This window comes from Falco punctatus (assembly GCF_963210335.1).
Source record: "Falco punctatus genome assembly, chromosome: 12".
NCBI lineage: Eukaryota > Metazoa > Chordata > Aves > Falconiformes > Falconidae > Falco > Falco punctatus.
Genome location: NC_137592.1, coordinates 17,027,425 through 17,053,329, shown reverse-complemented (window position 1 = coordinate 17,053,329; position 25,905 = coordinate 17,027,425). Strand labels below are relative to the sequence as shown.

At 36.7% G+C, this 25,905-nt stretch overlaps 1 protein-coding gene across 4 annotated transcripts in view; it reads right to left on the bottom strand.

Annotated features, from left to right (window-relative positions):
* Nucleotides 1-25,905, bottom strand: part of BABAM2 (BRISC and BRCA1 A complex member 2) — a gene marked incomplete at its 5' end in the record, with an annotated part of 170,467 nt that overhangs the window by 123,273 nt on the left and 21,289 nt on the right. For all 4 annotated transcript variants that reach the window (XM_080408308.1, XM_080408305.1, XM_080408306.1 and 1 more), the window contains 2 exons: nt 15,657-15,751; nt 25,080-25,156. In XM_080408308.1, coding sequence (XP_080264434.1) covers nt 15,657-15,751; nt 25,080-25,156 — 172 coding nt within the window. The remainder of the gene's footprint in view (nt 1-15,656; nt 15,752-25,079; nt 25,157-25,905) is intronic.

Below are 25,905 nucleotides of genomic sequence, written 5' to 3'. Positions count from 1 at the left end.
AACACAATAGAAATGTTCTGTCAAAGGAAATGACCAACAATATTTTAAAAACTGACCTAAATGCAACCGAACCTTTTGTTTTTTAAATAACATTATAGAACAAAAAAAGAGCAAGAGGAAATCCATTGTCATTTGTCCAGCATGAAGCTAGAGTATCGCTCTCTTCAAAGAATTCAAGAACACTGCATCAAAACAGTGTTAATACTGTATTGCCTTAAAGGTACAGGAATTAAAATGAATTATTTGACTGTAGGATCCTTACTAAATGCCTTTCATTCAGTAACTAAAGATTCAAACAAAGTATGAACTGGTTATAAAAACAAATCGCCTGGAGAGAAATTCAACTACCCACCCAGTACATACATCAATTACAATGGATTCTCACTGATGAAAGAGTAAATATACAACAGTTACAGACATTTTCTTTAATACAAATTCTGATTTAAATAAACTAATTCTTGACTTTAGAATTCTATCACTGTAGTGATTGTTATTTGGCAATTGGCCTTTACATTTCCATCCATTATGTTAACTTTGCTGAAATGCTATTCTTTTCAGAAGATCTAATTTTATAAAATTTAACACAAACACATCTGAATACAATGACATATTTATGTATGAAATTTCTTTTTACATATATTTAAGTGTTGCCTATTTGTCCTAAGCAGTAGGTTCATTCATCCGGAAATACTTTTAAACCATTATATTTTGATCCAGTTTTAACAGTATGTCAAAATACATGCTACATTCTCTCAGTTTAAAACAGTACCTTTTTTGATCTTCCTTCTATTTTTTAAATCAGAGTAAGCAACTACCTGTAACATACCTTGCTGAAACCTAACTAAAGCAGAATCTGATTTTTATCAAGTTGATGCCTTGTAGAATGTCTTCATCACTACAATTTCAGCATTATAATTATTCTTCTGAGAACATGCAAAGATTTGTCATTTTAGTCAATGAGAGTAGTGTCCCTGCAACAGTAAATTGACCTCCTTCTTTAGAGATGAAGGATCTTCTAAATAAAATTTTATTTAGCAATGCAGCATTGTATTCTCTATTAGACTTTGGAAACAGTTTCGATCAGAAAAACCTTAAACTAAAGGCTTTGGAGCAAAAAGAAGTAGTAGACTGTGCGCTTCATTTTCTGATTGCCTGAAGGCTGTATTCAAACCCTACCCAACATAGCTTTTTAAGCAACAGTATTTTAAAATATTTAAAACATGAAAATAACAGAGAAAGCAACCATGGTTTCTGTGTTCTGTGGCTCTAAGTTTTGCCACAAAACCCAAATCTTGCATAAAAATTATGTTCTGAATGTAACTTTAAAATTATGAGTTTTAGTTGTTACAGCTTCAGAAAAAACCCGTAAATAAGAAAACACACATAACCTCATTTTCTACAGCCAGACTGCTGGAACCCGGTAGGTATGAGAAGAACAAAGAAATAACCAGCAAATATGTAACAGCAAAACACTTGTTCCTTTCTGTGGCTTCCATCAAAATCTCTTTCTGCTTTGCTCACTCAACCTTCAACTTTTCCCCTAGCAAAATTTATACATTAACATCGTTTTACCAAAATCACATGCATGCTGAAAAGAGAGTTTATCTGAAATTGCTATAAAATTGCAATTAAAATTAATTTTGTATTAAAAAAAAAGAGCACACTGACTGGGGTACTGACAGGCTAAGTTACTTATTTCACTCAATAAATCTTTTCTAATTTGAAATGAGATTTCTGCAGACTTTCCAGAGAGTTAATCAAATTTTACAGAACAATCACTAATGCATTTAAAATAAAGAAATCCAGACTTGGATCCAATTCCTTGTCTTGTTTGCTAATAGATATCTTTAAGTGAACTCTGCAGGGCAAACTAAGTTACTCCAAAGTTAGCCAGCAAGACTGAAAGTGGCCCACTGCACAATAATATACAAGTATGAATCAACTCAAACTTTGCATCTGCAACTAGTTCTGCATTTATGCCCATCTCATATGAAGGATTACATGCACATCTCAGATTGGTTATGACTATATTTTAATGTTATCATATTTTTGTAAGCATAGCACAGAAGAACTTACCTGTCATTTCTGAGCACACAGATGGAGGCTCAATTAAACAATTCACTTCTGTCTAGACACTCTTTGCAGGTCTCTCCATAATCTCCACTAAAACTAGGAGGACCTCCACACTTCAGATCTTAATTTCAACCTTCTAAGTGGCTTTTGGCTTGGTCATACTGTAGCTCGTGTAACTTTCATTTTCTAAAAACCCCTGTTACCTCACCATAAGGAGTTTATTTTAGTAGTGGGTTTATTAGCCTCATAAGGTGACTACGTATTTCCTTGTGGAGACAAAAGCCTGGTAATGCCATCTGTGATAACAGGCTAATCCCTCTTGTTCCAATTTAGGAATAAATTCAAAATGGTCTACAGGAATGAATTCAGAATGGTCTACATGAAAAGTAATGGACTGAGAACTTCCATATTATAAAAGACCACACTTTAGAAGAATCGTTGCCCACGTAGTTGTAGCTACTGCCATATAGAAGATGGCCAATAACTATTTACCTACCTGTGAGTAAGCAGGTACATAAGGAAGTTGAATATTCTTCTGTGGCAGAAGCTTCCCTGGCAATTGCTAACCTTTTTCATTATTGGAGTGAGATTCAGGAAAAGGTCTTTGAGAAAATAGTTATCTAGACCTTAAGAGTAATTAACCAATAGCACACTACATCCACTAACTTTGCCCTCCACCTCACACATTGTGGCAATATAAATGGAAAAATAATATTCAGTTATTATACAGAGACTAGTAGACCATAGGCATCCATTAAACTGTGTCTACATTGGAGAAACCCAAAGCGAATAAGGAAATCTGTTCTGAAGATCTGCCAGATATTAATTTAAACAAGCTCACCAAAGAATATTAATGTTCACTAAGTAGTATAACCCCACAGATTTTGTGGGGGTGCAAAGTCAATCTTCAAATTCCCTGGCTCTTGATCCTGTCTCCTGACAGGAGCTGGCTGCATAGTAACCGAGTAGTTTCATAGGGAGAGGTTTTTGGACCATCAGACACAAGCCAAAGCGTTGAGAAAATGAATTCACTTAAAGTATGTATAAAGAGACAGAGTAAAGATATTATAAGGCCACCCACAGCGTGCAATTTAAGCTATTTGAACAGTAACTCATTTAAATGAATAGCAATGACACCAACTGGACTTCAAAAAGATACAAGGAAAATTTTTAGCCACACATTATCAGTTTTAACGAGATTTTCTTAGAGGTGAGGCAAGTCAAAAACCCCCACAAAGTAGCTTTTCAGCCTTACTAGCAAACACATGCAGAATTTAGCTTTCCAAAGTAGCCATACTATTCAACTTTTGGCAAAGAAATCATATTTAAATTTTGTTCTGGAACATATTGTGCTTTGCAGTCTTTCCTTTATCCTTCCAAAAATCTAATCAAGAACCTATGCAAACTACTCAGTGTCCATGATTACCTATTCCCCCCTTCTTCAGAACATAATGTACCTCGTGTTCCACAAGTAGCTCATTCATAGCCTCCTTCACAGGTTATTGCTTATTTCATAACTCCAGGCAGTGTCTGTAGCAAACTATAATTCTACACTATCAGAAAAAAACCGATAACAATTTCTAATTGATCTGAAGTTGTTTTTCTTTGAAATGTGTTTAAATATCCAGGTTGCCAGAATATCTTCCAGGAATGTGATTTTAAAGGAGACAGATTGTAACTGTTTTTCCTGGCTATACTACAGGAAACAACAGCAAGATCTTATTTTAAGTTAGTGTACTTTTATATTTCTAAGCAAGAAATTAACTTTCACGAGAAAATGCCAGTAAACAAAACCTCCCAAGCCCATAACAGTGATAATGCCATTTCTGTAGAATCTTTCATCCAGAATTATCATAAAGGAAAATGTAAGTACAGATTTGCATTTTGTTTGTATCTCTGCACACCACATGCACACAATCCTACGGTGGCCTAAAATCAGTACCAATGCAAGTTTTCACCTGAAATGAGAAAGATCACACTGGAATATCAGCACTTCTGCTCCATATAAATACAGAGAAGACACGGGTCCAGTGGTTACAGGATTAGTCTAGAAACTGGGATATCTGGTTTCAGTCCCTGCTTTGCTACAGTCTTCATGGGCCACCACGGGGAAATTGCTCACAAAAAAAGGCACAGGATAATTATCTGCCATATGCTCACATCTTTCTATCAACAGATATTTTTCACAGTATTTGCAGGGCTGGAGTGTTATAACAACTTCAAAGGCTTCAGTTTCTTAGCAGCCAGCACTTAAACATCCTACAGGCTGCAGCTTCAAATCAATCACTGTAAACCTACATGCCATCTACTTGTCATCTTATTTTCACAGGTTCTTCATATTCCCCTCCCCCAAAGCACCACTGGAATAACTTTCTGGAGTGATCTGCTTGAAATGATCATTTCTGGGCACAAGCAAACATCAAAACTTAACATTTCATATAAACAGTTCAACTCGGGAGCACTTCTGTCATGGCAAATACAACCAAAGAACTTACAGACCGTATCTGCTCTACTATATTGTGTATAATGGATAAAAAGTTTGCATAAAGCAAAGCTTGGGATAGTCAGTATTCATTTTTTATTTTTAGTGAGAGTCTGTGAAAACTGGATGCAGAAATTACAATATCTTATAAATGCTCAGCTGCAATCTGAAACACCCGAAGGCCTTGAATTAGCAGAGCAGGAAAACAACATACTAATAAATTAATTCTGATTTCACAAAACCACCTTATATTTTGTATAACATTATTTTCCTTCTTTTTTTCCACTTGCCACACAGTGTGATTCTTGATTAAAGATCCCATACCTAAGGTGACTTTTCTGCTTTCACTTAGAATAAATGCACTACTGTCTCTCAAGTATCATTCACCCAAAAAAGGAGCAAACTCAGCTTCCAAAGGTTACTACAAATAATTCCTATGCCCTGCTGTAGAAGCAGGTAAGAGGTAGCTGATCTTTGTACGTTAAGGGTGCTCTGGAGATGCAGAAACTGTGAAGCTAAGCCCAGGAAAGCATTTTTAAGCTGTGTACTCTTCCTGAAAAAGCTTGCCTGTTTCTCCTAGAGCTCTCTTACAAGATACTCAGACCCTTAAAAGCCACAACTGCCTACTATCAAAAGAGAGAGAGTACAGTACTATTTAATCTCTGGAAGACTTGGCATACATAAATATGTCTTGTTCTGCTTTGCTAAGGGATTAGAGCAAGTTTTGTTCCTTTCCAGACCTCCCAGCACATCTGTTCTCAGAAAGCAGATGGTACCTTTTACCTGTTTCTGAGAAGGAATTTCTTAATTCCCTCAGCACATATAGGATAGGGAATCCAATGCACTAATCATTAGTTAATCCACATGAGTACACAGCACCTTTTCCCTTTGGGAGTCTTACCAGAAGTGTACATATTTAACTAGACATGGCAAGTAAAAGGAACAAAGCATGAAGACACAATTAATTTCAACACAAGACATATGCACATGCACCTTTTACCTAAAGACTTACTCATCATGCACTGACGGTAACACGAACAGGTCCCAAACTCCTCAGACACTCAGTGGACCAGAGAACAGACCACTGTCTCAGTGTTAATGCTTTACCTCAAGAGTCTCTTTTTAATTAGCAAGTCTTTCACTCTTATCAGTTCTTGGGGTTTTTCCCTTCCTGTCAAAACAAGTAATTTTAGCTACAGTAAAGAGGCAGAACCTTCACAGCTAACGTTTTGGACAGCATCCACTAACATCCCTTGAGCATGTATTGTTGGGTGGCATGTTAGTTTTCTTCTAATCAATTTTCCCCCTCCCTAAATCCCATAAATTGAAATAAATATACTACATGTAGATCTCACTGGCTAAGTAGTATTTCCATCTTTATTTTCACATCTGTACTACAAAAGAGTTTATCAGGCCTTGAAAATACAGTCACTAGAACATTTACAAAATACCATTATGTAAATCATAAGACACTGGAAATCAAAATTATTTCTCTAATATACTGAACAGATTAATGCAAATTAGTTATCTCTTCTCAAAAAAGCAACGTAAGAACACTCATTTGGTTCCTTTATGCAAGTAAAAGCTGCATTTCTGGGGAGACAGGTATATAGCAAAATTCAGTAAAACTGTATGAATACTAATACTGCAAACAAAAGACACAAGATATTGACTAAATTTGAACTATATTTCTGTAGTTATCTTTAAAAAAGAGCAGATATGCCTGAGGATCTGAGATGAAAGATAGCAAGGGAACACAGGCATAAAAGCATGTAAAGAATGAGAGAACAGAGAGGTTTTGAAACAAATACAGGCTGAAACTTAGACCAGTAAGAAAAGAAAAGGAAAAAAAGAAAAACCAACCCAAAAAAAAAAGCTTGAGCCCTCATTCATTTGGGGAAATGAATATATCTTTTGAAAATTACCCTCAGTGCAAAGATGTTTCTTTTCCCCAACAATATCTTCTGAAGGAAAGAACCTGCAGGGTCCCAAACAACTAATCCCATTGGAGAAAAGTACAATTATAAATTATAACAGAATTCACAGTCTAGAAGTTAATCAAATATGAAACTGCATTATTCAGACAGAATGATTATTTCTAACTGACCTTCTGTAATCAGTTAATTTAAAAATCTGTTCTGCTTGCATATTCATAAGCAGTGACCAACTTTCTCTACAGAAATATGAATTAACATGGCTCAACAACTTGAATTCTATGGGCATACCACACTGAATTTAAATGTATTCTCAATTCAGGAAGACTGTGCTAGATTCAATCTTTTCCCTTAAACAAACAAACAAACAAAACACAAACAAAAAAAAACCCCACCAATATCCTCCCCGCTGCTCCCCCCACCCCCCAAACAAGAAAACCTTGTAAATGTCTATCTAGAAAGCTAACAAGCTGTTGCCTTCAACGAAGCCATTTCTTACTGTTCTACAGCTCCTGTGAGGAAACTGAGCGTATTGTGCCAGTACCACTACACATCAAGGTCAGAATCCTTTAATATTCTTTCAGTTTCTCTAATAATAATTTTTTTCCAAATTTTAATAAGACGTTGCTCAAGTAAAGTATGATTATATTTTAATTAACTGAAGCAAAAAATACTCATAACTATATTATCAGGTTGCTGGTTCATATTAAAGAATTACCAATACCAACATTACTATTGTGCTCCCAGATTTCCAAATAAAAGATAATCTGCTTTTATATGTCCAGCTTGGGATATCCAACACTATATTTTTGGTTTAAACAAACGATGTCTTGAAAGTCAATGAGATGCTAGAAATCATGACACCACTTTTACCACTAGCAAGGTCTTTATTTTCTGCAAAGCAAGTATAGTATATATACATGAAGGCAATTAGTCATCAGTGTCTGGCAACTGGCAATCTGAAGTACGCTGCAGCATGTATTTTTCCTCCAATACAACAACATCCACCTGAAGAGTCTTGTTTGCTCAGTCCTGTTGCTCTCTCAGGTAACCATTAGTGATAGCAGAGAAAGTTATGCTTCCTGGAGGAAAAATTGATGTCTATAGAATATACTGGAAAGACACAGCGAAGGAGACTAGGGCATTACTAGATCAACCTGACCGGCCACAAAAAAAACTTGGCTGACAGACAGGCATTCATAGTGTTAACAGCAGTATGACATACTGAAAAAAAGTAAGCAAATTCTATGGTTTCCTCTAAGCGCTTCCTAAAACTATCCTTCTCACAAAGTCTTCACGGACTGTCAGTTGCCCTTGTGAAAATATCCAGCAACATGAACAACTGATGTTGGGACAGAGGAAGTCACAGAGAAGAGATAGTGCCTACAAGAATCATTGCAGATTAAGTGACTCCAGCTTCCAAAGAATATTCCAAGGCCCTTCTCACCCCCAGTTTATCTAATATAACCACACAGTTCACAATTTACACTTTTTCTGTCATTCATGTTGGTAGACTTCACTTATCGTTAATGCAAGGTGTATTAGTACAGGGTACTAATATAAACTGACCGTACCTCCAATGGGATATTCTCATGGCCTACGGAATGAAGTGGCCCAGAGTACCACCAGATGTTGAAATGGGCTTCCAGAGGAAATCTTGAAACGTTTGGGGCAAGTGCCATAAGGAGACTGATTGCCTAACACTATTAAAGTTACAGTTTGCACATAAACTTAGCAAACACCCTGGAGAACTGGAAGAAGACGGAAATAGAAAGTATCTAACTGGACCAGTAATTTAAATAAAACACAAAATTAAATAAAGCTGAAACCAGGACAGGGTTAAGAAACAAAACAACCAAGTCTGAAATGCACTCAGATTTCAGTCATGCAAGGGTCCCCTGCTGGCCAGCATCAAAAGAAAATATATTGGCAAAGCTACATAACAGAGGTTTGACCATACGTAAAAGTACAAGTTCAGGCATAGCCTAGGCTTTGGTTTGTGTACTGGCTCACTGACAGTCTGCTCAGCTCTTTGTCACAGCCAGGATTTGTCCCAACTCTAGCTTTCAGAGTCTCCAGGGACCACAGGGTCAAAGAAGGTGGCTACAAAGGTGAGCCGTGATCCTTCCTGCCGTGCAAGAAGTCTAGTAATTGAAACAAGTGATGACATTGCTAGCGCTCCTATGGCAGCTCTCAGCTAAGACCAATAATATCTAGATAGCTAGATAAGCGCTCCTCCTCCACTTACCAGAACTTCAGGATATGCTACTCAATTTTACACTAGAGGAGCAAAAGAAAGAATACTCATTCAGACATGCAGTTTGGTTCTAGCAGGGAGACAGCAGGCTTTCTCAAGCCCAGTAGCAAGTCTTGCCCACCTAAGAAATGAGTGAATTTATCAATAATCAAGATGAATTCAACATGAATTCAAAAGGAGATCCAGAAACTCAAGAGGCCAATGCTCTGGGCTCAGGTATAAGCTAAAGAGACATAGCCTGAAAGAAACATAAGCCTAAACATTTTTTTCAGCCTTTAGATTAAGATTTAAGCATCCTGTTATTCCGGTCCAACCTTCTGATCCATCTAACTGTATGACCATGAAAGAGATGGTCAAACTCATGTGACAAATTAAAACTATCTTTTTTTCCCCCCATAATATAACACTATGAATGGAAAGCTATTAAATGTGGGGTTTTTCCCATATATTGCTAGTGCACAATTACGAAGTCTCTCATTACATGCACATTAATTAGTATGGCAGAAAAACATTTTCTCCCACTTTGCCATCCTTCAGTCAAATGATCCATGCATATTCCTAATGTTCTCCTAAATTAGTATCTTCTGGACTGAAATACTATATTTTAAGAACTAATACGCTAGATTTTCCATATCCTAGGGAGAAATTGCATTATCAGAGAAGCTTGTGCCAAAAAATGAAAGGAAATGTTTCCCCACCAAGCCCCTCAGAGAACTAATGGAATTAATTTTGCATTGTACACTAGCAAGATTTAAGCAAGAAAGGAAAAAACACCTGTCTTATTAGATATTTTCTTCTCTCAAAATTAAATAAATAGTATCAAACTGTAGAATTTTTTTCAATTTCTAGATTTGCTAGGTGAAAAATCCAGCCAAAACATTGTGATGAACTAAAGCAGAACTTCTGACCTCAGCATATTCTCTTCTGCTTACACGTTGAAATAGAAAATCAAGTTTGTAAATTGTGCTGGGAAATGCTGAAATTTTGGAAAAAGAAAGTGAGGTGAACACATACAGTTATTTTACACGAATAGAAAATTACAAAGTAGTACAAGGTAGCTAACTCCCTCTCAGTCCTACAAATATTAAAAAGTACTGGACAAAGAGGAGAAATAAAAGGGAAAGGCTGAAGAGAAATTCAGAAGACTGAAACAAGGAGAAAAAGGAGTAATTTCTAAATGTAGAAAGGCCCTGAAGGAAGACGAGATGGAAAGATGATAGGAAAAACTTGTTTTCTGTCATCCTCTTGAATTCATTCTGCTGAACTGTTTGTATAGTCACCATTTTTACCACATGGCTACACAGACAATCCTAACACTCACTCTTGGCACTGTATGACTTCTGAGAAGGACCTCCTGAATGCTGGCCTCACACAGGCTGTAGTCAAGCTGGCCAGGGTACCTACCCTTGGAGAGGATTCCCAGCCAGAATCCTCTTTTGGGGATTTCTCATTTTAAATCAAGTACAAGCACAACAGAAATAAATGGCAGAAAACCTGTAGCTGGTACCTGGTTTATGACACCCCTTGTTAGCTGGGTCAAGGAAACACATGAGGATTTCCTGGGGAGACTGCGTGGAGCTCAGACACCAAAACCGGAGTAAAATATATTCAAAATTAGATTGTTTCAGGTCTGGCTTAAAGAAACACTGTACTGGCACTTCTCCATTGTTTGAAAAAAAAAAAATAATGGACAAAAATGTATATATACACCACAAATGCCAACACCAGCCAAATGGTCCTTCTGCTGGGAAAACATAAAAATGGGTAGGATCAATACAGAAGGACAGGAAGAAACAGTTTTCAGAATCCATGTTTGCTTTAGAAAATTAAACAGAAAATAGTACTGGATTATAAATAAGTAAAACACATCTTAACATATAAATTCAAAACATGACTGAAAAGTGAACACAAAATATGTGAATACCAAGAACTTCAAAATAAGAAAAAAACTTGTAATAAATTTCAGCATCCAATACTGCATTCTCTTTCACTTAAATTCCCCAAGCTCAGCCAAAACTAATTTAAGGCTTTCAGTACCAGAGCGATAGGTTAGGGGTCCAAGAATGAAATCTTCTGCTGCCATCCCAAACAGAGCAACCAGAAGAGATAGTAATGCTAATATAGTTCAAACTTACCCACACATTTGCCCAACAAAAAGAACTCACTGCTGTGACTTTGAAGTCATATTCTGAAAACCATCATGCTCACCGCCTTATGTGGGGCTTTCATACTAGAACATGTAACACCTGCATCTTTGCCAACAATACAACAGTCAGAGCTTTTAGAACAAACTAGTTCAAATGGCATTAGGGTGTTTGGGGTTTTTTGTAGTTAACACAGGAACAACTGATGCTGTTAAACATCTGTCTCATGCACCTGATAGTATACGAAGAACAATTATGGAAGAAGGAGGTATTTAAAAGATCTCTGCACTACCCATTAAAAGCTAACTCAGCAAGTTGATGGTAATAATGATTAAAATTTTGAACATGGCCACAAAAACCATTACAGTCTTCACGACAGTCATCATATAGCCAAATGGTAAGTATGGAGTCCAATAACTACAAATACAAGAAATTAAAATAAATATTGCTTTACACAAGATATACAGAATGGCAGCCAATACACCCGAGTAGCACAATTAGCTGAACCAACTCCACAATGACTAAAACCTGTACTCAGTATTAACAATTAGACAAGGGGAAATAATCTTCCCAATGCTACGTACAGGCATGAGAACCACAGTAGGCCATTCTCTGAAGTTCTGTGATGGCAAAGCCCTCCTCCCACACAAATGCAGCGCTAAGTATTCCCATATATACTAGCCCACAAGGACAGAGTCAACACCTACTAGGTTTCAGGCAATGTTAATGTCCTCTTGCCTCCATTCCCACTAAGGCTAATAGAGCCGTTTTGTCAGCAGTGGGTGGGCAGAGTAATTCTGGTGAGACTAGCTGAAGACCTGAACTAGGATGCCGAGAAACCCAAAACCTTAAACTGACAGTTAGCTTACATATACTGCTGTTGTCCCCTCTTCACCAAACAGCATATACCTCAAAATCATTGGAAAAATAGGGTTAACATTTCACACAAGCACTTCAGTTATTAACTGGCTCACATTAACAATCAACTAGGCTAACATAACAAACAATTCTTGTTACTCAAACTGGCGTCATTGTAATGAGCTCCAATCTCATCCGTACACAATCACTAATCTTGTTTTGTGCCAACTGAATTTTTAATCAGAACAGAGTGAATCATAGGTTGTTTTTAAAATACATTTCTAATACTTGTCATCCAAAATGAATAAACACTAGAGCAAGGAAGAACTATTTACATTCTGAGTAGCTGATTTTATTTATGCGTGCTATACACGCAAGTATCAATTGCATACGATAGGTGAGGACATTTTAAAAGAAAAAAAAATAATGTTTATTTCTATTAATGCTTTGAACATGAACAGCATCACCAACCTAAAGAATATAGCCATCTGACTGTAATTAAAACTGTATGACGAACCAAAGTAAAAGGAACGGTTGCCCCTCTGTTGAGTTGCTCCTTAAGTTCCTCATCATTCTAAAGATCAGAATGCACGCAATCAGGCCTTGCAACCAGCTGAGTAACTACTTCTGTAAGTCACGTAATGAAGCATATATTTTGCAGTGCTGAACTTAAGACTCAACCAGAGTTCCAAACCAAAGTGTCTTGAATATTTGCACAAGACATAGAAGCAAAGCTGAGTTTCAATAAGCACTTTGGACAATTCTGCAATTGTAATACCAATTTAACAAAGCAGTTGATTAGCTCTGCTTATAATAAGAGTGTCCAACATATCACCCCACTGCTAAAACACTGGCCCAACCATTTAGGAATCCTTTGGGGGGGGTGGGGGTGGGTGTGAAGTTAGCATTAAGTCTTTACCTACAGCATCTACTTTTTAAGACGCAGTATTTCTGGAATCTTGTTTTAGCTGTTTGGCTAACAGCTGCTTAACTGAACACCTGTTACTGTGCTTAGATGAAAACCTGACTCGAAGGTCTGCCTACAGCCATGGAAGCTGCAAGTGACTGAAGCGATCTGCAGCACAGCCATTCAAATGTCTTTAGGGAGGTGCACTGACAGCCTCTATTAGAGCCACATGAGCTTGAGGAATCTGGAGTTCCTGGTTCCCATTTCAAGCTAAGCATAATGCCTGACTCAAGCCATGTAACAGCATGTGATGATTTCTGCTTGGAAAAGAAAGACACTCGGGCAGATGAGAGCAGCACAGGAAGGCTCAGTGTCAGAATTCCCACAGATCTGGCAGAACGTATTACTTAAGAGATTGTGCTCCTCATTTAATACCATCTACATGCTTTTGTGCATGGCTGATTCTGTTTGGATTGCCAGGAACTGTTGCATCAAAAGTATTTGAAGATTGCTTGAGATCAAGAGTGTTAAATCATGCTCAACATGCTAATCTATTTTTACTTATAGTCAGTAGAAAGATACGTTAACACATTAAAGTATGCTGCTAATATCTTAGAATTCAATTAAAATTATCTTCACTAAACAGCTCTGAGATCTGTGGAAAAAAGGGAGTTATTAAAATACTTAGCATAATAAGCAAGTTATTGCTAATATAGCATTCTGAAGAAAAACTCCACAAACCACGTTGAACATTATAAGGCAAATGCAAAAGCAAAATGTCCACCATGATACCATATAGACCATAGCTGCAAGGTGGAGATAACATGCTCTGATAACACCAGGATGGAAGGCAGGAGAATGACCAAGGACCTTATCAAAAAAGGTTACATTTACATAGTGAATACTATAGCAAGGCATAATGACCAAAGGAAAGCTGTTCTTTTTTCGTTTGTTTTTAATTAATTTTAAAATAGGCTGTTTAATATCTCATTGTGTATCAAGGAGCAAATGGCTCGTCAAGCTACTTTCCAATGAAGAGGATGGGAAGTTTGGTCTGCACTTAGGCAGAAGAAAAGCAAGAATCCCCAAAGTAGCATCATTAATGAACGATGTAAGAATGAAAGTTATGGATGTTTTCATCCTTGCAGGTTTCCCTGTGGATCACTATTACTAGGGACTTCTTTTCACATGAGAAATATGGTACCATATCACTCTCAGCAAGCTTCTCCATCTGAACAGCATTTCTGCAAGATGTCCCAAATTATCTTTATTTATTATCTAATTTGCTATTTGTTATTAATTTCAGCTTTCCAGTACATTAAAAAGTGTTCTTCTTCCTTTAACATCACCTGCAGAAAGTGACTGTTAGTACGAATACTTCTCAGGAGGTTGTAAGATTGTGAAACAACAAAACACAAAAAGGGGGAAATAGAAGAACTGATATATAAAAGTGTGTGGAAACAATTCTAGCATTGTCATATAAATTAAACCTTTTCTATAAACAAGCTTCACAAAATTCAGCAGCACCACGCCTCCTTCCCAAAGGAGTTTGTGAGCTTAACAGGAAGGGGGGGGAAGAAAAGAAATGAGACATTCACCTTTTTAAAATTCTGTTAGGTATGCTAAAAATAATTAATCAAACCAGTTATTTTAAGACAGTGTAGTTTCTTAATATAACTTAATATGAAGGGCCTATAGCTAAAACTAAAACCCAACACATCTGTCACATCACATGTCAAGGACATATTCAACTCTGTGGCCACTGCCTCACATTCTTCCACCATGACACCTGCACCCCAAGCACTGAACAGCCTGTGACTTACTTTTGGGGGGCTCTGAAGACATGCTCATAAAGCACAAGAGAGGCTGCAGGAGAGGACTATGCAAAGAGCCCATCCCCTAGCAAGGCCGTACAAGACACTTCTTAGGTGCACGACTGTGCTAGTGACTCCCATATTACACTTACAGGCAGCCTATGAAGTGAAATATATTTAAAGTATAAACTGATTTTTGGTCAACTTTCTAATAAAAGCTGAAAGTTTAGAGAGAAAAAAAAAAAGAAATAAGATCATGACCTACTGTGTGGGTTACCGAGCAGGAATTACAGTAGAGCTCTGTGGCAAAGGCACACTTTTCTGACACAGTGTCACTCTGCACCACAACCACAGGCACTGCATACTTATTAGAAAAAATATGCCCAAATCCTATTGACAAACAATACTGTCAACCCAGAAAAGAGCCCAACGAGAGAGGAAAAGCAAAAGAGAAAAACACTCTGGGTTCCAAAATACCTTAATATGGCTATAGTAACTACTAGTAACTTCAGAGAGAGAGAGAAGTATTGTAAAAGCATAACCATCGTTTGCTTCTTCAAACAATTTACCACTTGAGGCTGATTTTGAATAGTGAAGAAAATGCTTGGTTTCAGGTTGTGGTGTTTCTTCTTCCATAGTAGTAAGACTGAGTAAAGGTATTTTCTCATTGTTTATTTTTGAACCTCCCACCTTTTAAAAGGGCATTGCTTTGTCTTTATAACACCAACACATACGAGCAGATAGCTTTCTTTGACACAGTGGTTCCAACAACATACAACCTGATTCTATCTTTCCTCATGGGAAAAGAAAAATCAACATCACTACACAAAATTTTATTATTTTTTCTAGGACCAAATGTTTTTTAAAGACACAATTGAGCAATCCTATTTGCTAAGACATCTCTTTTAAGATGGTCAGGTATTAAATAAACATCTTTTAAAGATACTCTGAATAGTTATTGTAAATGTCATCTTGTCTTGATTAAAATATTTTCAAAAAAACACACATCTATGGATTCAACTTTAAATCACACTCAAAGAAAAAGTCTTTATACTCACATAACAGTGAGATAAAAGGTGGTTTTTTTCTTTATTCTGCATTGTTAGCAAATTCCTATTGCTGAAACTATTCTAAAAAAGCCAAGTCTCTTTGCATGTTATAAGATTCTCAAACAGTGAAGTGCTTACATGCAAGGCAGAAGGATCTGGCAAAAATTCAGCATCCTCTCCGAAGATAAAATCTGGTGGCAGGTCAGGATAGTGAGCATTGAAAATTATATCCCCTGAAAAGTAATAAATGAAAACATGGTTTGCACTTTTACGTATATGCTTATAAATGAATAAAATATTCTACACATGATACACATTTTTAATACAAAATTTGATAGCTACATAAAATGTATTTAATGTATATATCCATACAATTTTTACAAAAATTCAAAAGCAAGATAAGCATCAGATGTTTTGGGGGATGAAGTCAAATTCCTGAGGCACAGCTTCTTCCTCCTCTGCAAGCAATGAAACATGAAATACATTATTGCTTCATAACTCAAATGGCAATGCAAACACTATTGAGGGCTGCCTCAAAACACCGAGTTAAAGAAGTGATCTTGTTTAAAAAAAAGAAAAGTACCACATTTAGATTGCTGTGTTTTGGATATTAAGTTAAAGTCAAATGCAAACTACTAAGATCCGGATTTTCAAAATACTGGAGCTTTTAAAAGTAGCACATACTCCCTCTTCTCCTTGCCACCCCCAAATCTTAAAAAGAAGAACAGAGAGTTTAATAGGAACCATTACATTTGTCTTGGCCAGAATTTGGAGTTGAAGTATCACACATTTAAATAAAAATATTCAAACTAACTAAAAATGGTGTTTCTACTTCAATGTAAACAGTTAGAAAAGAACAGTACTTCTCTATCATCAGTGGTTTTCATTCTGGCAGTTAAACACAGCATCCTGCTATTGAAGATGCTAAGATCTGACCTTAGAACAATTTTTTCACGTGTTTAAAAAGGAAAAAAGTATCCCCTCAGTCAGATCTTATTCTAGTAAGTCTCACTTCTGCCACGAAGCCAAAGACTAAAAGGAAAGAACAAAAGAACCTTTTTTGATCCATGTTAGACATGCACCCATGTGACCCCTTGGGCGCTCTAACTTTTCTGCTCTGTGCTCTCCCATTACATATAGTTTCTCTTATGTCTTACTTAATTTACTGTACTAGGACAGGAAAAGTAACACCTTTGACTCTAGAAAGCTTAGGCACCAAGATTTTGCCCTATTCACAACTACGAGCATGAACTGTTTTCATAAGTTACATGTTCTCAGCAAAAATACACAATTACAAATCAGACTAAAGATTAAGGGAATAAATCCTAAATCTGAGCTTTGTTCTTATTAAATACTATAAACCAGAGAAATTAAAACTGCAGTTAACAGTTTGCCTGGCAGGGCTATGATGCATAAATTAAAAAATGCTTCTTTACACTCAAATAAAAGATATTTAAACAATCACAATAGCCAACACAACAGCAAATCTGGTTTTATTTCACATAAATATTAACACCAGTCTCTGCAGTGAGCTTACAAAGTATAAGGTATTAAATATTTTGAATCACAAGCCACCAGTCTGTCCCGACCTAGCAGAAAGATCAGGTTTTTTAACTACTTTATTTAAAACTTACACAATACTACCTGTGGCTTACCCTCTCCAAATATAATTGTGCTGAGGTAAAACCATAACATTTTTAACCAATAAAGCCATCTGCAAAATTGTTGTGCTTAGAGTTTGAGAATGGTTACTACTATAATTTTGAAAGGAAAACCACCAAAACCAAAAAAAATCAATATAGAGTGCATTCCCTCCCCTTCTCACCTAAATAAAAGAAATATCCTTTTCCTTGCATCTCCAGCACATGAATATGTAGTTCCTCATGTGTTTCAATTCTGTTTGCCTTTATTCCCCTGACAGAAAGAAAACTGTGTGGCATCCCACAGCCCTACATGACCATTCCATTGTAAGAACAAGGCAAGCAAAAACTTCGCACTCAGACCATATTTATCTCATTTCTGTAGATACACTAGCCAATAATTATATCAATAGATTAAATGTCCAACTAAACACCATTACAGAATTTAGAATTACTTCAATAAAGTTAAAGCCATGGAGTCAAAGATAAATTTAGTAGGGGGAAAAAAAGTATTATACATCTTTTGCTTTTCATTATCCAAGAATATTACTTTCTCTTCCTTTTTTCTCCTCAGGCAAAACGCATTAAATTTTGAAATATTTTACTTCACAGGATTTCAGAAGAAAAGCTAATATGCTCCCAATAGACAAAAAGATAGAAATATTAATACTTAAATCTATTAGTTCTTTTAACACACACACACACTGTTCTTTTCTCATCTATCAAAATGCATAAGCAAGTCTAACAAAGTGGTAAGGGTTGACTGCAAGAAAGTTAGGCGTCAGCTCTGAAACTGAGAAATTTCTTAAATCCTTACAGTGGCTCTCTACTGGCCTATCCTATATACAGCTTCTCCTCTCCTGATGACTTCCTTTTTGGGATATTTTTCTTTCTTTTTTTAACCATACTGTAAATCTGGTAGTACTGAAAGATATACTAAAAGTGCCACAGCATTCATTAACATCCCTGTTTACCCAAAGGCAGCAAAATTAGGAAGCAACATACCTTCCTAAACTTTTGAAAAGGATATCTATATTCTTCAGTTTTTTCTGACCCCAAGAATTTCTAAATCAGCACTAAGTATGTAGAATAAACATGTGTGCGCACGGCACCCTGGAATAAGACCAATCTGAATGGAATTCATCATATGAAGGAAATCAACCCATCTGGCTTTTAACGAACAAAAAATCCAAATGCTACTTGATCATGAAACACATTCACAGATAATAGGGAACAGTGTTGGAGCAGCCAATCCTATGTGCAGAATCAGTTTTGAGAAAATAAACTGCTCTTGTTGAATATTAACAAGAAAAAGATAGCAAGTAGAATTGTATTATTCGTCTATTCAGAATGCTAACCTATCCCCTAGTAGCTACACAAATTGTAGAAAAAAACCACTGATCAGTCCCCTCTATAAACAAATTCTTACCTAAACCAGCCTTTGTGAATTGTCTTTACAGGTCAAGTAATAACCAGCTATTCACTACCATCTGCAACCAAGACACTAAGTCAGCGCAGGCAGCAATATGAAAGGATTTAAGTGAACTAAACACAGACCTGTGACTTGTCACTGGATTCCGCCCTACAGATTTTCGCTCTATGGCAATTTTTGCTATGGTGTTGCTGCTGCCTTTCAAGTAGAAGAGGATCATCAAACCTCAGAAGCTCCTCAAACTCATCTGTTGAAGCAGGACTTCTGCCCTCAAACGGTATCTGGAAATACTGTGGGATCTTTGCTCATCGGACCATAAACAATAACCCTACTACAGTAAACCAAGTGTAGCTTCAACTTTTTACAGGTTGTTTAGCAGAAGTCAGAAATATTCCTGAAGGTTAGAGACAACATCTGGTAGCAAGAAGCCGGGACACTTTTGAGCTTAATTTCTGACTTCACATGCGAATCAAGGTATCAGAACAGGAAGGGCAGAAAAGTCAGTATTAAAGACTCAAAGAAATCTCTTTATTAAAAGACAGTTTGGAAAAAAGGTATTTGATTGCATTAAAAAAACCCAACCCTTCTCTGTACCTCTGTGATGCTCCAGAAGAAATCCTAGCTACTCCACTACATGCAAAGCAGCAAAGGACCTGTTCTCCATGAGTTTGGTTCAGTTTAACTAAGCTGTTCAGTGTCATCTGAGGTGCCTCAGGGCACATTTATGGCAGCTATGACACAAGGTTTTTCAGAGAGATCCTTTGGGTCAGCAGCTGAAAAGGCCAAGCAGGATACCCTAGGGAACCTCAGAGTTAGACACCTACAGTTAGGCAAGTGAATCAAGTCCCACTTTGCCAATAAAAGAAAAAAAGATATAGGAAGGATGTGCAGGACAGTTACTTGGTTCTTGGGCAAAGGGTTGCAGGCATGGCTTTTGTTTTGCTTGTTTGTTTAACTTCAACTGACAAATGCTGCTGGAGGTGTGGGGGGGAAGAGGTGTCTCAGAAATTTTGGTACTAGAATTGAAGAGGACAAAGATCAACAGATAATACAAGAGGGGATAAGACACTGGTAGAAATTAAATACAAGCAACACTGGAGAAGTTACAACAAACAAGAGACACTGGGTAGGTGAGAAGAGGACAGGCGAAAGTGAAGGACAAATATATACAAAGAGACTGGACCATAACCAGTAACTGCAGCCCATACAGCAGAAAGAAGGAAAGGGCCAAGTAGGAAGGCACTATGTTATTACCAATGTGGAAGCCTAACCTAAAATCTTCTAAATCTCTAAGTCCACACTTGTACATAGATACTTGTAAGGTCACTTCTCTTGATGCAGAAACAAACTATTTTAGACTTACACCTGCAAAAAGTTCGAGGGAAGTCCAGAACATCCAAGGAAAAGTGTCAAAAGAACACAACCAAAGTGAGAAGGAAGCGATTATTTAGAAGGGGAAAATACTGTTGTAAATTTCTTATTTGAAGAAGTAATAATATAATAAAATTATTAGACCCTCTCTCAGCGTTTCCCATTAGGTACATTCATTGGATAATGAACAGATTACCAAAGGAAGAAGATTAATTACTCCACCCATGTAAAGCAAGACTCAGCCAAACGTTAGAAACATTGCGCTGAAAAATCTTTGGTACTTTGCATGACTGGGCAAAAGGATCCTTACCATACACGTAATGATTATCACCCAAGTACAATCTAAATTACAGCAACCAAAAAGTATTCCCTGTAAGAGCCTCAACTGAACCACAGCCTGTGCAAAATAACCTAATGGTGCACAGAAGACAGACTCATGCATTGCAGCAACCTAGTTTTGTGAATCTAAAAATCTTACAATAACTTTTAAAATCATTTTTACAATTGTTTATCAGCACAATAAACAAGTGTTTAGCAAATAGATTTGCAAAGCAGCTTTTAAAAGGGGGTCCAGCTCTTCTCTGCATTTATCATTTTGTTTATTTTTAATTACCTCCTTAAAGTAGAAAGCCACAGGAAGACTAAATGAACTTACTGGAAGAGTTCCATCACAGGAATAAAGCAGATGAAATTCTGTACAGTATATTATGGACAATATTATTAAGACTACTTAGGCAGCAAAACTGTGATTTCCTCCTTTAAGTACTATAACTAAAATCAGTAAGAAACTAAGAAAGAGAATCAGAAGCAAGAAGAGAAAAACTAAGCTTCAAACAAGACAAAAGAAATGTACTTTGGGATTAAGGAAACCAAAGTGGTGGCAGTAGAATCCAGAGCTGTAATAATTCACATAAAACCAGTGAAAATCAGACAGAAGATGAAAATACTAGAGTTCAAGAGGCCACAGAGAACAGTAGCATTGCAAGGGCAACACATTGTTTAGTCACCGTGAAATTCCAGATGACAGCACTCAAGGACAGAGAGGGAGGCAGGCATCAGTGCCTGAAAAAGAAAATGTGAAGAGCACAGGCATAATAATAAAAAAAAATATCTAAAATAAAATAAAAAGTCAGGCTTAGTAGCAAGCAGCAGTGAAAGCTTGAGTGAAAAAAGAAAACCAAAACAAAGAGATTCCAAGGTTTGCTGGAATAAAATTGCAATGACCAAGGAACTGATTCTTAACAGTGTATTTTAAATCTTAATATTATTCAATAAAGACTATTACAGCTTATAACTCTGCTTATGCTGACAATTTCTCCTGTGACATCTGCCTTGATGTTTTAGCAAGGAAGACCAAATTATCTCCAAGAGTTACAAAACATTTAATCTCAAAATGCACAATTACTTCTCCAGAAAGAATACCGAACTTTACACAGCAGATACAGTTGTCCAGTTAGAAATAAAGGAAAGTTCTGCATACCACTTAAAATCAGCTTTGTCCCTGGAACACAGATTCAACCTCTTACAGGATATTACGGACAGTCTTCCTGGAGTTAAAACTCCTATTAGGAGCTTTGAAAAATTCAGATATGAAGAAAAGCACTAAGTTTAACACCACAATGTCAAGTGCTGGATGAGCTAATAAAATATGGTTGTCTCAGATTTTAATTGACAGTCTAGCAGGAGTAGGCTCAAGTTTTCTAACCATTCTGGCCATAAACACTCAAAATTTATTGTCTCCCTAACAGAAGAAAATAAAGTAAAAGTCTCTCTGAAAGCATCACTGGAAAACTTCTGGAGTGTGATGGAAGACAACAGGTATGAAAAACTAATTTATCTTTAACACTGACACAACATTTTCTCCGGTATAAAACTGTGGGTATCTCCAAAGTCTCCAAGGCTCCTGGCTGAAACTGAGTAACAGCTGTTTAGTGTAACATTCCAGCAGCTCTGAGTAAGAGTAAGGTGAGCATGACGTCTGAAAAAAACAATGAAATAGCTAACTGGATCTCAAGAAAATATATTAAATTACCAACAAGCCATTCTTAACTCCAAAGATGTTTGATCTTACCAAAGCTAACAAAACAATTATTTCACACTACAGGTAGTCAGTCACTGCTTTGCCTGCAAGTACACCTTCTCCTTTCCTTTTTCAAGCAACTGTGAACTTTTTGGTCTTTTGGAAAACAGACTGTGACTATGCATTTATACTTCCCTAAAGCAGCATACCAACAGTTTTCAACACATGAGGATTCATACTAGGGCATTTGTGCAGTGGCAGCGGTTATGATTGATGATATGCAAAGATCTGATCTGTTGCAAAGAGGATGTAACATAAACCGCAAAGGAACTACACACTTCAGCCTGTATTTGGTACCACATAATGAAGACCATACTCTAGAGATCCTGAACATTTTCAGCCAATCTTTGTATTCTGGCAGATTTCGCAACTTTCCTTTGCAGAAATATTCTGCCCTTGAAAGATAACATATCTAGCAACAGCCTACAACAAAGTATCTACAAATCTCTGGTTGCACACCATGGCTGTCTTCCCCTGCCATCATTACAGTTCTAAAACCAAAATTATTAAAGCTTTATTGAATCTGCTTACATCAATATTCCACACGCTGTGAGACTGAATAATTCATAGCATTTTCAAATATGTAACGCTGAAATGTGGAGGACTATTACTTGAATTCACTGCTATTATTAGGTACCTGTGGAAAAGATACACTTGTTTACACCACCTTCACTTGGTCATGTTAAAATATACAGCACGGTTAAGATGTGTTTTGAGTTTTGTGAATAACATTATAATTGTTCTGTTTAATCACTTGTGTGATATTCAAAATATAAGAACTGGGGGGGGAGGAAACTTGGCTTCTCAATATTGAAATATAATGCACAGTCCATAATCATATTTCTAGGTACTTTAACATTCTAGGTACTTTAACAGGACATTTAGAATGTTAGTATAGTCTGTACGCCTATATCCTTGCACATGGGCATTTTAATCTATTTATTTTCCTTTATGAATCAGGAACAATTTCTGCCTCCACTTAAAAACAAGTAAAGACTTAAAGCTCTCAGGATGTACTAATAGGGCCCTGTAGAGAGTTACTACAGTCCCACAGAAAATCTGATACTATCTCTAAAGCAACGTCATCCAATTAAGCTTCTTTTCACTGCATCTTGATCACAGTCAGCTAACAAGCCTCAAGCAGAATCTACTACACATTGCAGGACATATCAAGACTCAACATGTTGAGTTTGCTATATAGTATCACATTTTTTAAAAGATAAAAATTTAAATAAGAACAAACATCCTACCTGGTAGAGTAGTTGGCCATTACTTACTAAAAATTCTGAATAAATGCAGAGCCACATCTTTTTCCCTTTTTTTCTTAAAATAATTGCTAGCTAGGACTTATTCCATTTTTTATCTTTGGAAAAGAACAATTAGAAAGCTTCTTGAGCCATGATTTCACACTTCTAGAATAGATGAAATAGTCATCATAGACTGATACATGAGCCTAGCTCCTCTCTCAGGCACATGAGCAAACTTCCAGAACAATTTCATGAAAATACAACTTTTCTTATAGGCGCCAAATGGAAGCTTATGTACTTCCAGTGATAAGAAGTTTAAATGTGGTGATTTCTGTTCATAAAGGCAAAGGGCTTCCAGTGCACTACATGACAAGAAAAACTACTACAGAAGGAACAGAACAACATTCTTAATATTCAAAACATCACAGAAAGCTGTATCACTTGTACGATAGTATCCATTTAGACTGCATCAAAGCGGTGTTTTAAATATTCACCATTTCTGTTGACATGAAGTACTTGCTCCTCCACTCAGCTTATTTTCACAGACTCACAGGACACCTGAGGCTGGACAGCGCCTCTGGAGACTGCCTGGTGCAGTCCCTCAGCTCAGAGCAGGGTCAGCAAGAGCACATTGCTAAGGGTCATGCCCAGTTGGGTTTTGGACGTCTGTAATGATGGAGATATACAAGCTCTGAGCGCAACCTGTTCCACTCTTTGACCATCCTTGCAAAAGAGGCTTTTTAATTACATTTAAATGGAATCTTCTGTATTGCAGTTCTTGACTACTTCCTTCAGTGAGTATTGCTAAGAAAAGCCTGGCTCTTGTATCTTTACTCCCCCATCAGGTATTTATACACATTGATAAGATTTGCCCTGAGCCTTCTCTTCTTGAGAAGCCCCAGCTCTCTTGGCCTCTCCTTGTACAACAGATGCTCCAGTCCCTCAAGCATCCTTGTGGTCTTTTTCTGGACACATTTCAGTATCTCCATGCCTTTCTGGTACTTAGTAGATTAGAACTGGACACAGCGCTCCAGATGTGGTCTCACCAGTGCTGCCCTAAATCTAAAATTGCCAGGCTTTGAAATTTAGTTCACCTGAAATTCTTCATCCTCTCTCATATTTCATATTTGTTAAGAAATAAAAACCAACATGACTTTACCATTTTTCAGCAACTCAAGTGCTTAGAAAACTGTTTTTTTACCTTCTAAAAACATACAAAAGCAAATTTTATTCTAATCCTTTGCAACAAAACACAGACTAATTAAAAAGTGGGCAAATGAGACAGCTATCTACAGATCCTCCAAGGGTAAGGAGGATTTAACCACTAAATCAGAAAAAAACAGTCACGTTTCTTTAATCTGTCAATTACACCAGTTAATGTTTAGTTGTTTAGAGATGCCTAACAAAATAACAGACTGACTTCTTTTATGGGAGCTTAATAAAGAATTCTTCCTAAAAGAGAAAGAAAGAAACAAAAAAGCATATACAAATCATAAGTGAGTCTAAAAATGGTCATAAGATTGTTTTGTCATAACACTTTATTATAAATACTGGGGGGGAGGTGACTCGGCTTTCAGGACTCATGTTTTCAAATTGGTAATACCAAGGAAGGCCGCAATCTTATCTTAAAAAATTAGATATTATTACAGTTGCATGTTCTTAGAGCTGAAGCTTTAAGAAAAAACACACACAGGTTATCTCAAAACTCATAAAATTAGACACATTGGAAAATGTAATGCAATACAGAACAGAAAGAAAGGCCAAGATGCAATAGCAATAGTTTTAACTTACATTTGAGTGTTTCTCCAGCATAAGGGATATGTAGTTTAAACCGATCACAGCTAGGTCCAGGGGTCAAGGATGTACAGCTAAAAATGAAGACAAGAGAAGAATGTGCTAAGCAGTTACAGATGGTAGCAAACACTAACATTATTCTACAGGGTACAAATAACTGACATAGTAAATATGTTGTGAATATTAGAAACACTCATCCTTACAATTCTGGTAAAGAAGAAAAGGTGGGAAAGATGCAGGAGGCCCATTCTCTTTTGATCAGCAGTTCTAACAGCATAAAAAACATTACAATCTCTGCCAATTATCTTCTTTCTCTTTTTAACACAATAAAATACATACGCAAGATGTCCTGGTTTGAGAGCGTTATTAGAATAATACCATAGAGTCAGTCAAAGCCATTAAATTCTCTACTTGTATACAATTTTGCAGGTCACAACTCTCTATCTATGCCCCAATAACATGGTTATATGCTCCCTATCCCTGCCATCCAGATATCTGGGATGAATCTTAGTTTTAATACACCAACATTCAGTCATTTTTACCTATTTTAATCTTTTAATTTCTCCCTTGTGTAAAACTCTCACAGTAAGCTTTCAGGTGAGCAGGTTTCAGAATCAGGTATTTGACACTACGACAACTAAGCATGTACATTCATGATCTGTGACTATTCCGTATCTCCTGTATATGTGGAACACTACAACAGTAGTTGGGTCTCACAGTGTTGAGCAGGCACTTTATGAACACAAATGTTACTGAACAACCTTCACGTCTACGCCACAGATGACAAACCTTTTCATACCTTTCAAGTCGTGTACCAAAATCT